Genomic DNA, 14,382 nt, shown 5'->3' on the forward strand with positions numbered 1-14,382 from the left:
GCAAAATACAGATATTTCTCCATATAACGTACACAAAATAGGCTCATGGTTTATATTTATCGAATGTCGCTTTCGCTGTTTCTCTATTTGTTAGAATGTCAGCCCCAGTTTCTGTAATGAGAATCGTGTGCTCAGCCTGTTCGGTAGGATATCAGCAGATTAAAGAATACTTGAGGATACTCTGTTTACCTGCGCTGCTCTAGCATAGCTGATTGTTGGAGATGTGTCACTGAGCAGTGGTGTGTATTATGTGTAAACTTACCTTTCCGATAATATGGTCCACCCATCAGGGAGTATCCACCAGTCAGGGTCCTTGCCTTGGATGATAGCAGGCTTAGAAAAGAGTGTTATCTGGATTCGCAGTCTCAACCCCAAGATCGATCAGGCTCACCTCAATAGTGAAGCAGTGACCAGGTTTCATTATTCCAGGTTCTTCATTCACTGTGCTCAAAGGCTAGTAAGAAAGCCCATCCAACAGAATTATGTATAGCTAAACCCACCTGTATGGACAATCCACGGTGGCCTATGAAAGTCTCTACCAATACCATGACCAGTAAAATGCGGGGAAACGACGTAGGGGTCGCCGGTTTTTTCTTCAGCTTGTCTGACAACATTCTGTATCACATTCCCTATATCTTTAAAATATGCACCTGGCCGGCAGATTGAGATTCCAGCGTCGAGGGCCTGTCCGGCAAGTCGGGTCAGGTACTGTCCTTGTTGGTCCTGAAGAGGCGTCAGATTAAAACATCGTTTCGAGGATAATTGGGTGATACTCGCCACATCCCCAACTAGAAATGTATTTGATGTATCCCCATGAAACCCATCGAGATATACTGTGATATCAATGTTAAGGAGATCGCCATCTTCTAGCGCCCGGCTGGTTTCAAGAAGAGTAAATGCGCGGTAAGGGTAAAGAAAGGGTGATTTACGTATCAGGAATACCATGTATTATGCAGTTGTTAATACTGGTGCATGTGCTTTTGGGATACGATCCTTCGGGCGATGGCTTTGACAACTATCAGGCTGCGCATGTAGCCAGGGCTATTAATATTTGAACTTACATAGTTAAGTGGTGAAGGGTATGCGCCATGTGACACTATAAAATCATGGATTTCATTGTCTATTTCTTCTGATGTGACCCCGGGCTGGAATAAATTCAAGTGGTTTCTCGGATTGAGGATTATTGACGGAACCCACTTTCACAAGGGATTGAGCTTTTTGCAAGGCCATGGCAGCCAAAGCGCCTGCCCTCCTGGCTCTCGACTCATCGTCCGTACCAAGCTCTATTAGACCGTCCCCGCGATATGGCGGAGGTTTGTGGGCTCTATAGTTTGGGTGTGCATATGCAGGGCGGGTGATGTGTGGTGGGACAGTCCTCCGTAGGATGTGCGAGGTACCCTGCTGCAAAGGGTTCTCGGATAGTACAGGGATATAGGTACCAAAGACTTTGATTTTCTCGGCGAGATTCTCATCATCCACAGTATCGTCCGATGTAGGTGCCGTGGATGCAAACCGGAGGATATATGGTCTATGGCGCATGGTGGCGTTATTGCGGACACTGCGACTGCCGAGCCAGAAAAGTCTCCGTGAGAAGATACCAGAAATCATACTAACATGAAACAAATTTGTGAGTTGACTCGACTCGCGATCGGCTAGCACATTCACAACTCGGTGGCTTAGTGGTTCGATAAAAAGCTGACAGATCACAGTTGTATCTGACTGATTGTTTACTGAGAATAGGGCTCCGTGAGAAACCGGTTTGATGGTTTGAAACCAAAACCGCCTGGTGTTAGAAACCAAAAAACCGGTTGCAAACCGGTTTGTATCATTGATCACGTGTAATTACAAATATACTACAAATATACCATATTAGAAAACTATGGAATCGATATCCACTCGTTGATGTTTTCGAGTGGGTTCAGGACGAGTAGGGGATTCGAGGGGATGAGTCATCTTCTGCGAATTACTCTGACCATCAGATAGCGCTTCGAAAAGTGCCTTGGAGGCTAGAAAAACGCCATCTTCGCGCTCCACCTCGAAGTAGTTTCGACTACCTACTGGGGACGTTCCAGCGACTCCCCCTAGGTATTTGGCATTGCTAGATGTGTCCTCAGAATCGCCTTCGCCCTCCGCCAAGCTAAGATCCGGTGTAAGGATTCGCGCTGCTGGTGTAAGGTCGGCGAAGCGGACTGTAGGTCGCAACAACTGAGTTGTCTATAAAATACAATCAAGTTAATATAATAATCTAATAGAGAAGACATGATACATACTGGATTTGTGAGAGCTTCCTCCCGCCTATAATGTTGACGGATTGTCACCATGTCAATCAGCGTGGATACTTTCTGAGAGGCTCTATTGGGTGAGTTGAGTTTTGTTATTGTTGACATGGTTCTCTCTTTGGTCATTGAGTTGGGCACAATACTTGCAAGTACAATTCCTACCATGGCAAGCAGGTCCGCCGAAGGTACTGAGAGGAGATTCTCCCAGTATTTGCAAGCCGTTTGAGTACCATTGTAACGCCTGTCAAATGGGCTAAGGCCACGCGTAAACAAGCAAAGTTGGCGCTGGAATGATACTTGGATGTTGGACCAGCTACAATAATGCAAAAAGGGGCTGGCATTGGGGTCTTTGTTATAAAGACGACCCAAGAGTTTGATCAGGTAAGTGCCAGCTAGGGTATATGCTGGGAGCAAGCGCCAAAGATTGCTGTCCGATGCCAGAATTTTGGGAGTGACTGTAGTGCGTGCTGAAATTGCACTTAGCCCTAGAAATACATTGCTACTTTGGAAGCCTTGAGATAATACAAGAAATTAATAACTATATCCCTATATCAGATGCCAATCTACTTACGGATGTCAAGGAAAAAAGAGGCAAGATAAATTGGACCTGACACACTTTGAAACATTTCTTGATGGCGGGAATTTACAATGCCGGTGATATCTTCCATCACTAATTTTGGAAGCCCCACTCCGTTGATAGTTGAGTTGTTCTTGAAGAGTTCATGGAGCCGAGCAATTGTTGCCAACCAGAATAAGTAAACGTCGGCGGGAGTGGAATGGCTTGACTCTAGGCATTTGATCGAGCGGGCAAATGGTTCCAGAATGGCACACAACTGGCGTAGCTCAGTTGTAAAACAGTCAACCAACTCCCGGTCAAGCATCCAATAGATTGGTGAGGACTAAGAGCAGAAAAGGCATTAGTATATTCTCAATAAGGATGTATGGAGTACAAACCAAGTTTAAGTCAAGGACTTCTGACAATAATAATTGGAGGATGAGGGGCAGGCAGCTCAGCACAGATTGAGCAGCATAGAAATGCGATACAAAGCGGGTATTTCCAACTGAGATGAGTGCTTTGGACACATTATGGAGGACGCAGAGAGCTGAAAGATGACGTGCTGCAAAAGTCGAGGTATGGAAATGTGTTACAACTGATTTCATTTTCAGGATACATGGTTGAAAATGTGATAGTTGCCCAATGTCTTTTGCTGTGTTGCTCAAATGGTGACAAGCATCTTGTAGGGCTATAATCCATGGATATTCCTGTTCTATGAGTGTTCTTGCTGCGCGTGTATTCCCAGCATTGTCGGAAACAATGCACAAGAACTTCTTGGGTCCAATCTCTCTAAGATGCTGGTGAAGAGTGAGTACAGAGTATATGCGCCTACATAGATAGAGCATACCTTATCTAAAACAGCACAGAGGTGCTCCGCTGTATGCGAGACTCCTGTGGCCTCATTTCCATCAAGTAAGTGTGCATCACGGGTTGATGGGACTGTTGCATGTACCGTGTATACAGACTCACGCCCTCAAGTGGACCCACCATCAAAAGACAACGTAAGATTGTTGCTCTGTGATAGCAGTTTCACTGATTCTTGATGGATAAATGCTGCCTTGGTAGTAACAAAGCTATCCAAGATAGTGGTCCCTGATGCCGTCCTGACATTGTCATCAAGTGTTGCTACAAACTCCCGCCATTGCAAACAGTCCACTGCAGATGGAGGAATCATACAATCACAAAGCCACTTAAGCAAGGCATGATTTGCGCGCTCTTCCTTTTGGTGTGTGGTAAGGGCAGTGACACCCAACCCCTTGCTATTATTGTGTTGCTGTAGCTTAATTGCCAAGGACATTCCAGCGCTCTGGCGTACCACCTCATCTTGCAGCTTGGTACTAATTCCTTCACATCAACAAGCATGCTTGAATATGCAAACTGAGGCTTGTGGTTCAGCCCAAGACCACCAGCACCCAGTGCCAACGCAGCAAACCCGTAAATGGGACGTATCAAGTTTTGAATGGCAAGCTATAGTAAGCCTGTCCAAAAACTCATCCCGTTCTCTCCCATGCAGGCCATTGTTTTGTGTGTAGTCCTTTAAATTGGCAGGGTTGTGAGGCCACTTCAAACAGAAGGTAAGTAAAGCTCAATTTATTTAGTTACATGAACTCACTCATTTTGCACTGACTTCCTTTGCAGCCCTCACAGCTGCGTTGGATCTCCGTTTACGAGCTGTTTGTGTTATGCTTTGGCGTTTACCACCCAAGCATTGTGTTGATGACGGCTTTTGTAACTTCACAACAGACGGTTTTATCTGTAACTGTTGTACCTTGGCGCAACTATAAGTATAATAAAAACTTCATATGACAAGAAACAACATACAGGTTCTGTCCGGGGTATTGACGTAGCGGCATGAGTGAGATCATCTACCCATTTCCAAAGCGGTATGTTCTCTCCATTCTCTCCATCAATATATTTCTTAAATATGTACACTATAGCTTCAAGCAATTGCCCTCTCCCCTTGAATGTAATTACATTGCCAGCATTTTGAGACCCAAATATAAGCTCCAGTCGGTGATTAAGAGCCCCTTGACTCAAGCCGTAGAACTCAATATCATACTGATCAAGTGCAAACTTATCAGCGAAAGGATAGATTTCCGGATGATCAGGGAGACTATCAGGGAGACTATGAAGACTAGCGTATAGGTTTTGTAGCCGGGAGTCAACAATGACATCGCCGGAGGAACCCTGGACTGTTGAAGATGACTGTGAGGTAGACATTGAGGAACGCGGCGGTGGTGGTAAGCGGAAAGTACGGGATCTGCTCTCCCCCGCCAAAAAATTGATTTTATGCGCATACATTAGTCAGGCAGTGTAAGCGCCGAGAATCACGTGGAATGTTCCAGCAAGCAAACCCGTTTGTAACATGTTTCGGGGTTTGTAAACGCCGGTTTACAAACCGGGTTTCTTACTGGTTTGCGTTTTTGAATTTCTCACCGAGCCCTAACTGAGAACGCGGGACACGTGACATGTATATAATTCGACGCGCGCATCTGTCACTGAGCTATTCTTCCCCATCATGCCTCCCAAAAAGAAGGATGCGACTTCCAGTAGTCGACAGACGAAACTAGCATTTGGGAACGGAAAATTGAGCACAAAAGATGTCAATAAAAGCGTTCCAACATCGGATGCCGACGTTGATGGAGACGAGCAGACTGATAATGAGAGTGTCGCTGGAGGCAAGTGAATAAATAGAAATATATTTCCTCAAGCTCATTTTAGCTCCAGTCAACGGAAAGAAACAAAAAGTGTCCGTCGAAACATCCCACTTGCCGCCAATGGCATCCATCCCCGATATGTTTGCAGATATTGTCCAGCGAATGCCAGAGCTTGAAAAGGTATCCAAGCATCTCAACGGACGATCTCTCCGCGTGGCTACCATGTGTAGTGGCACTGAATCTCCACTGCTCGCCCTGGGGATGATATCGCGTGCCATGGCTGCAAATGGTCATACATTCAAAGTCGAGCATGTGTTTTCTTGCGAGATCGAGCCGTTCAAGCAGGCCTATATCGAGCGTAATTTCAGTCCCCCCATTCTGTTCCGTGACGTGTGTGAGCTTGGTGGAAGTACCGCGTGAGTCGTGACTTGAGCTCGGTCCATGCACTGTGCTGACAACACGACAGTACGACCGCTTATGGTGCGCTAGTAGACGTCCCAGGCAATGTGGATTTGCTTGTTGCCGGTACATCATGTGTCGATTTCTCTAATCTTAACAACGCGAGACTGGGCATTGATGCAGGCGGAGAGTAAGTTTTATAATAGACTCTTCCTTTTATGAAGTTGGCTCATTTGCATTGATGTAGGTCTTCAAACACTTTCCATGGAATGCTGAATTGGGTCAAACGGCATCGCCCTGCTGTTGTGATTTTAGAAAACGTTTGCAGCGCACCTTGGAAAGAGGTACGTATCACCTGCTAAGCATGCCTTAGTTATTTAGTAACTTTCTGTAGATTGTACTTAAACTGGAATCTATCGACTATGCTGCCCAACCAGCGCGTTTTGACACCAAACAGTATTATATACCCCACACTCGCACTCGTGGTTACTGTGTTGCATTTGACAGTCGTGCAGCCAAGAAGTGTGGTTTAACTGGCTCACGCCTTTCGGAGGACTGGTTGGAGCGTGTCAAGAACATGGCCCGCCCTGCAAGCTGTCCCTTGGATACATTTTTACTTGAGGGTGACGATCCCAGGATCTGGACGGCAAGGGCCAAGCTCGTACAAGATGCTGGTGTGGATCGTCGAGCCGCTAAAACAGACTGGGGACGGTGCGAGAGCCGACATCAAAAGGAGAGATTCAACAAGGAGCTGGGTTCTAAACGACCAATGACAGGATGGGACGAAAGTGAGTTTTTGGCCTTTCGACCTATGTTACTTATAAACGTTCTTCTCAAGGCGGCTTCTGTCAGCCACCAGACTATGCTTGGGGAGATTGGTGGAAGGCTCAGGTCGAGCGCGTTTGGGACTTGTCGGATATTTTGTACCTCACATTTGCTCAACGAGGAATTGATCCATTGTTCAAATCGTGAGTACTATTTGCTGGCCACGCACTACATCAATACTTATACGCTTTAGGATGGTCTGGAATTTATCTCAAAATGTCGACCGTCAAGATCTTCGAATGCGCCTGGGGATTTCCCCTTGCTTGACTCCCAGCATGATTCCCTTCCTCACTGCTCGTGGAGGACCTATGACCGGCCTCGAGGCACTGTCCCTCCAGGGGCTACCAATCGAGGAGCTCCTGCTCACACGCGAAACCGAAGACCAACTTATGGACCTCGCCGGCAATGCCATGAGTACCACCGTTGTTGGCACTGCCACATGTGTTGCACTCATCCTGGGCTTCAAGATGCTTCAGCCTGGAAACGGAGAGACAGAAATGGAATCTGCAGAAACTCTCGATACCGTCGAGGGCCATATTATAGGCGAAGAAGGACTCGAAAAACGCTCATTGGATTTGGCTAGCACATCCGGTTCCGATGAAAAGCCCCTCTCTTTGTCCGAACTACGTGAGCTGGCAGCAAATTCTGTTCGCCTGTGTATCTGCGAGGGGCGAACGGGGGTGACAAACGCGGTGATCAAGCGTTGCGTTGCGTGTGGTGCCTCTGCTTGTGCTCGATGCGCTGGGCGACCCGAACATGAATACGTTGATGTCGTTTTCGACGGAGCCAAAAATGAAGAGGTGAGCGCCGATGGCCAGAAGGTGCTCCATGAACCTCCGAGGTTATTACCCCGTGACTTTGAGCGTGCATTGAAGAAGGCTTTGCCGATGTGCGTTCAAGTTGAGGGTATCAAAAAGGCGTTAGAAGAATTAGGTGGCGACGAAGACGTTGAAATGGCTGATTCAGGCGAAGAAGAGGACGAAAATAAGCCAAAGAAGTCGACCAAGGACTCGGACAGCGAAAGGCGTAACATTGCGCGTAAGGCTCTTCGGAAGATTACAGGCGTCGAGTTGCGTTTCGTCATGCTCAAGCGTCAAGAAATTTGGGTCGCGGTCTACGATGCCCCTAGCGCACGCTTGGAGCTCCATATTTACCCCCATGGTCCCGAATGGCGACTTTATGGCGTTCCTGCAAGTGATGTGCCCAGTGGCGCCCTAGAACGAACCGTTCTTGCACAACCGCTAGCTCGTTGTACCGTCCCAGACAATGCGAAGGATATGCTCGCCGTCAAGGATTGGGAACTCTCCGTTCCAGAGGCACGTACATTTGATGTTACTATCAAGGGGAACGACGAGCAAGTGCCGAGTTGGGAATCGCGCCTCGGTCTTCAAGGTCGATTCCATGACAAGAATGTCTGGCGTACGTTGAAGCTTGAGTGCGGTGAGTTCCCTGACGTCGAGGGCGAATACCGTCTTTTGGACAAATGTGGAACCGCCGCTGGAGCACTGCATGTTCGCGAGAACGATAACGGAGCGCCAACGTACCTATTCTTCGATCCGTCGCGGGGTGGAGATGTAGCTCTCGATAGCTTCGTCATTGCTAGGACAACACGCAGGCTGGAGCATGGCGAAGCCCGACCCATTATTACCAAGTTGAGCAGTCGCTGGAGGCCCAAGGACGTCGAGGAGGAATCGGTGAAATGTAACGTTATGGAGAAATGGACAAAGGTCTCACTGGAAATCAAGGTGTGTATTATTTTTATTCGCTTCGGATTAGCACTATATTGACGTTTGTCGCAGCCTGCATCTAGCCAAGGCGCGAAGGTTGCTGTTCCAGCGAAGGCAATCGAGTTTACAATCGAAGAGGATTCATGTGCTAAGGCGCATGCCCTCCTTGTATGCGATGTTCCCCTTGGTCCTAACCCTGACGCTGTCTGGCCACGTAACCAATGGGTCGAAGTTGATAAAGTCCACGAACGTGGGACGTACCGCGCTATGACCTGGTTAACGGAACGGGTGAGGGACCTTGAGCATCTATCGGAATGGCATACACTCGCCTCTGTCGACAAGGATCATTATAAAAACTGCGAACGCTGTGCCCCGACCCCTCCTACTATTCTCTGGTACAAGTACAACCGAAAAAACTATGCCATTGAGGACAAGCAACAAGCTGGGCCGTATGAGCAGGCGTTGAAGAATCGTCCTTCGCCATTTGTTACTCAACTCCGCTATGACGAAGAATCCGAGCGAGGGACTTTCAGGATCGGGGTCAATGTTGCCACGCTCATGCATTCCGCTTCTGCAAGGCTGCCCATACTCAACCGAACAGAACCCATAGTCCTATCCTACCGCTTCACCACCAATTTCGTACCACCTGCCAAGTTGAACCTGCCTGCATTTACGATGAATAGTAATAGACGGGACCCCGAACATACGCAACCGAAGAAGTTCAAGCTCGAACTACGTCGAGAACAACTTCGCTCTCTACATTGGATGTTGGCGCAGGAGTCCGCCGATGCGCCCGCGTTTGTCGAAGAAGAAATCTCGGAGGCTCAACTCGAGCCGCTTGGATGGCGTGTGGAAGGCAAGGCAGAACGACGAGTTCATATCCGCGGAGGTGTATTGGCCGACGAAGTCGGATATGGTAAAACTGCGATTACACTTGGTCTTATCGCGTGCACATTGGACAAGAAGAATCGTATTCCTGATGGCACCCTTCTGGATGGACGAATTCGTACAAATGCGACTATTATTGTAGTACCCCCGCATCTGGTGCTTCAGTGGCCATCCGAAGTCAAGAAATTCACCGGCAAGGAGCTCAAGGTTGTGGTGGCCAAGGATCAGAAGGACCTGAACAACATTAGTATTCAGGATATAATTGATGCGGACGTAGTCATAACTGCCTCTGGAATCTACAAGAGTGACCGTCATCTAGAAAACATTACGGCATTCGCAGGCGAAAAGGATCTTCCCAGTGCCGACGGGCGTTATTTCAATGCCAGACTGGACGAGGCATTTAATAGGCTCAAGGAGCAAACCGTCTGCCTGAAAGAGCAGGGAGCCAGGGCTGTGATGCAAAACATGATTGAGGCTGTCAATCAAGGTTAGTTTTTTGCGTTTGATTTCGCCCTCTTATTAACTGAAAAGTATTATTCTAGCCGGTGAAGAAGTGGATGTTGTACTCAAGCGACGACTCAAGGGGAAACAATATCGAGAGAAAGCTGATGGTGTGCGAACTCCTTCGCCTGAACCTCAACCTGAACCATCATCTCCTGTGTCGTCTGTTGCTCCCCCTTTGACTTCTCCATCTGAATCTCCTCCCCCAGAGAAATCCCGACCACGGCCCAACGGTTCCAAGATGGTGATGGAGGTTGTTATCCCGATCAAATCATCTGCTAAAACCGTCGTGGCTCCTGAGAAGACCGAGAGTCATGGCAAGAAGCGTCGAGCTACAGCACACAATCCCATCGTAATTAACTCAGAATCCGAGGATGAAGACGGAATTCAGGTGACGTCTGATAACAAGCGAAAACGAGGTGGCCCCAGCAAATCCAAAGCATCTACAAAAAAGAAAGCCAAACGCAAGGCCACATCTGACGATGAAGATTTCCAGGATGAGGCTTGGAGTGACTCCGACCCTGAGTCATCGGCCGCAGCTAGCGAAAGCGAAGATACTGAGGTGGTCGAAATCTCCGAGGACGAAAAACCTAAGAAAGGCAAGGCAAAAGTTCCCGTAAAACCAAAAGCCGCCGTCAAACCCAAACGACCGCCAATGAAGAAGCGCAAGACCGAGGAGGACGAAGACTCAGACTCTCCAGATAAACAGAAAAAACAGATCAAAGAAAAGAAGTCACGAGTCCAGCAAGATCCTTGGGGCCTTAACACAGACGAGGTCCGCCAAGACTGGAAACAGATGCGATCCCCTCCACTCGAAGCTTTCCATTTCAAGCGTTTAGTAGTTGACGAATATACATACTTGGACGGCAAGGCCCACGCTGTTGTTACTCGGCTTAAGGCTGATAATAACTGGGTGTTGTCTGGCACGCCCCCAATTCACGACTTCGCTGCTGTGAAGACCATTGCGGTATTCCTTGGGTTACACCTTGGTATCGACGACGACAGTATAGGCACCTCGGCTCTGGTGAAGAAACGGAGGAAGGAACAAACTGGTAAGCCCGTGCATTCTTGATCCGAATCGGTGGATTCACAAGTATTCAGCGGCGGAGAGCTTCCATTCTTTCCGCGATGTACGAAGTCTCGAATGGCATATTCGACGACACCACGTGGCCCAGTCTTTCCTAGATCAATTTGTTCGCCAGGTAAGTGATTGCTGCGTCTCAAATCAATCATTCGTAGCTAAATAGCTTATAGAACGTAGCTGAAATCGATGAGATCCCGTCAAAGGAACATATCGAATACATCACCTTACCTGCGGCGGAGCGTGCTATCTATTTGGAGCTCAAACATCACCTACTTGCCATTGACATGAACGTCAAGAAAACCAAAAAAACTGATGGTGATCGAGAAAAGCGTCTGGCAGAAGCCCTGGGTCAAAGCCAGTAAGTAAATACACGAATTCGGCGAACAGTACTTACCATTTGCTACGTTAGGTCTGCTGAAGAGGCCTTATTGAAACGCTGCTCTCATTTTGAGCTCGAGGTTGACATTGACAATGCAGTGCTCGAATGCGAGGCAATCGTTGCAGAGCGAGAACGACAGCTTGAAGCATGTAAAAAAGAATTGGCCAAGACACTTCCAGAGATGCAAAGGCAACATGCGCTTGTGCTTCGTGAACAATCTGAACAAACGCCCTTCGGAGACTGGGTGAAGGTGACCAAGGAAAAGGGTGTAGGGGATGCCGATGCGAGCAAGATTATTATCGAGCTTATCGAGGAGGCTGGTTGCAGCGAAGGCAAAGGCAAATTATCTGCAACCGCTGCTTCAAGTGGAGGTGCGCCTGAAAAGAAGGTGAAGACCTCTGGAAAGAGCGTGCCCAAGCCGGATAATATCGCCGACCGAGCTTGGAAACTCCGCGAGGATACCCACGTACTACGGAAGCTCGTCAAGGAATTAGTCGCGCGGGTCCGTTCACACCGCTTCTTCCTTGCTGTCCGTGACTTGCAGCAAGATCGTGCGCACCAGAAGATTGTCGATTGCCCCTCTTGTGGCCGCAAAAACCTCCCTTGGGAAGACATTGCACTACTATCTTCTTGTGGTCATATGGGTTGTGAGGAGTGCGTACGTGCTGCTACGTCCATGGGTAGCGAAGTTTGCGTTCTTGCGCGTAAAACTGGTCCTAATGAAGATGGGTGCTCTGCTGGCGCCCGCGACCACAATGTTGTAAAGGCTAGTAGTCTAGGGAAGGATGAAGTACATGACCGACAAGGAAAGCACTATGGGAAGAAATTAGAGGCAATCGTGAACTTGATTAAGTGAGTCTTACCACCATTTGATACTTAGATATCGCTTACCGAGTACTTTACGCAGAGTCAAGATACCCAAAGAAGAACGGGTCCTAGTTTTTGTTCAATTTCCGGATCTGATGAAGAAAGTTGCGGCTGCGCTCTCGGACAACCATATTCCCTTCCTTCAAATCCAAGGCACTGCCAACGCAAAATCCAAGGCACTCGACTCCTTCCAAAAAGCCGATAGCAAGGACCGAGTTTTATTGCTCAATGTAATGGACGAATCAGCGAGCGGAGCGTGAGTAATATTTTGAATCTCCTGGCTATATTCTTATAACCCTATTTTAGTAATCTCACAATCGCAAACCATGCCATTTTCCTCTCACCCCTTCTCACCCCGTCACCTCACATTTACGAAGCAGCTGAGACACAAGCGATTGGGCGTGTCCGTCGCTACGGCCAGACGAAATTGGTGCATGTGTGGCGTTTCCTCACGAAAGATTCGATCGATACGGAAATTTATGAGGACCGCGTAGTAAGGAGAAGGCAACTTCGTGCCGAAGGAAAAATATAATATTATGTTTTGCCCTCCGTTTCCTATGTAACTCCTGGGTCCAGCTTACTCTGGTACTTTTCGTTGTGTATACATCCCTAATATCATAATGATTGACCGTCAATCAAGAGTGTTTAGAATGTTAGGAATATCAAATATGCGCGTCAGTGGTTGTAAACAGGCTCCGCGTTTGGTCACGCGAACGTACACCTGTCAATCACTATCCCAGTACTCCCAGAGAAATACATCCTCCGACTTGTACCTTACGAACTAAAGCCATTCTGTCAATCTTGCTTGTCCCATAGCAGTAACCATGCCAAGTGATCTTGATCTGTTGGTCAACATTCAGAAAAATGCAATTGTCTTCTCATGTTCTTATTAGGCAGATTGAACAACTTAAAAGATGCGAACCAATTTCGGAAGCCCAGGTTAAGGAGCTATGTCTGAAGGCGCGAGAGATCCTTATTGAGGAGGGAAACGTCCAATATGTTGACGCACCTGTAACGGTGAGTCGGGCCTTGCCTCTCGACCCAAAGGCACTCCACTAACTGTTGATACTATGGTAAACCCAGATATGCGGTGATATACATGGCCAATTTTTCGATCTCATAGAGCTCTTCAAAATGGGTGGCTTTTGTCCGGAAACGAATTATCTATTCATGGGTACGACCATAAAGTACTCTAGTTAATCATTCCTGACGGGCCAAATTACAGGAGATTTTGTGGATCGTGGGTTCTATAGCGTTGAGACCTTCTTGCTCCTCCTTGCCTTTAAAGTTCGCTATCCTGACCGAATCACTTTGATTCGAGGCAACCACGAGTCCCGGCAAATTACCCAGGTACATTTTCATCTACTCATTGGCAACAAATTCTCAAACCCATCTTTGTGGATTAGGTGTATGGCTTTTATGACGAGTGTCAGCGTAAATATGGGAGCGCAAATGTTTGGAGATACTGTTGTGAGGTTTTTGATTACCTTGCTCTGGGAGCGGTAGTCGACGGACGGGTTTTCTGTGTCCATGGTGGGCTAAGCCCAAATATCAACGCAATCGATCAGGCAGAGTATAATTATTGAAACTCTCATTTCATAAACTAACAGCATATCTTCACAACAGATTCGAATGATCGACCGAAAACAAGAGGTTCCTCATGATGGTGCCATGTGCGATTTGCTGTGGTCTGATCCAGATGACATCGCAGATTGGGGACTGAGCCCTCGGGGCGCCGGTTTCCTGTTTGGAGCGAAGGTTACTAAAATGTTTGCGCACCACAATGCCATCGACCTAATTGCAAGGGCGCACCAACTGGCTATGGAAGGATACAAACTTATGTTTGATCAAACTATTGTTACGGTTTGGAGTGCTCCGAATTACTGCTATAGGTATGTTCAAATATAAGTCCCGACGAATCAACTAATCATGTGCACGCAAGATGTGGTAATGTTGCATCTATTCTAGAACTGGACGAGAATTTGCGGCAAGAATACAAAGTATTTAGACACGCTCCATCGGTATGGTTGTCATATTTTCATTTGCGTAGTCTGAACTCATAGTCACGCAGGATACCCGTTCTATCCCTGCCAAGCGACCTCCGGCGGATTATTTTCTCTAAAGATCACGAGTACCCTGGGTCCATATGTACTACAACCATAACTGTGATATTCATCTTGCAATACCAAAACCGTATACCCAGTTGTTTCCTTGCGTAAA

The 14,382-nt window shown here is 47.5% G+C and overlaps 3 protein-coding genes across 3 annotated transcripts; 1 reads left to right on the top strand and 2 right to left on the bottom strand.

The window, feature by feature from the left end:
- Positions 1-43: 43 nt before the first annotated feature.
- RhiXN_04066 (Metallopeptidase family M24) lies at positions 44-1,539 on the bottom strand (the record flags this gene model as incomplete). Its single annotated transcript, XM_043323883.1, has 8 exons — positions 44-136; positions 190-208; positions 263-333; positions 392-441; positions 501-877; positions 930-1,006; positions 1,062-1,145; positions 1,198-1,539. 8 exons carry the CDS (start codon positions 1,537-1,539, stop codon positions 44-46), a joined length of 1,113 nt encoding a protein of 370 aa, XP_043176302.1.
- A 330-nt stretch (positions 1,540-1,869) lies between these two features.
- Positions 1,870-5,136, bottom strand: RhiXN_04067 (uncharacterized protein; the record flags this gene model as incomplete). Its single annotated transcript, XM_043323884.1, has 10 exons — positions 1,870-2,214; positions 2,271-2,791; positions 2,851-3,178; positions 3,234-3,632; positions 3,683-3,774; positions 3,823-4,094; positions 4,151-4,212; positions 4,268-4,396; positions 4,463-4,603; positions 4,657-5,136. 10 exons carry the CDS (start codon positions 5,134-5,136, stop codon positions 1,870-1,872), a joined length of 2,769 nt encoding a protein of 922 aa, XP_043176303.1.
- A 476-nt stretch (positions 5,137-5,612) lies between these two features.
- On the top strand, positions 5,613-14,284 carry RhiXN_04068 (DNA repair protein RAD8; the record flags this gene model as incomplete). Its single annotated transcript, XM_043323885.1, has 19 exons — positions 5,613-5,908; positions 5,959-6,081; positions 6,139-6,235; positions 6,286-6,679; positions 6,730-6,859; positions 6,910-8,461; positions 8,516-9,818; positions 9,874-10,884; positions 10,934-11,034; positions 11,087-11,274; positions 11,326-12,147; positions 12,203-12,418; positions 12,469-12,655; positions 13,060-13,179; positions 13,246-13,336; positions 13,388-13,512; positions 13,789-14,054; positions 14,105-14,183; positions 14,234-14,284. The coding sequence occupies 19 exons, from the start codon at positions 5,613-5,615 to the stop codon at positions 14,282-14,284; spliced, it is 7,152 nt and encodes a 2,383-aa protein (XP_043176304.1).
- Between the last annotated feature and the right edge of the window lie 98 nt (positions 14,285-14,382).

This window comes from Rhizoctonia solani, chromosome 1 (genome assembly GCF_016906535.1).
Source record: "Rhizoctonia solani chromosome 1, complete sequence".
Classification (NCBI taxonomy): domain Eukaryota; kingdom Fungi; phylum Basidiomycota; class Agaricomycetes; order Cantharellales; family Ceratobasidiaceae; genus Rhizoctonia; species Rhizoctonia solani.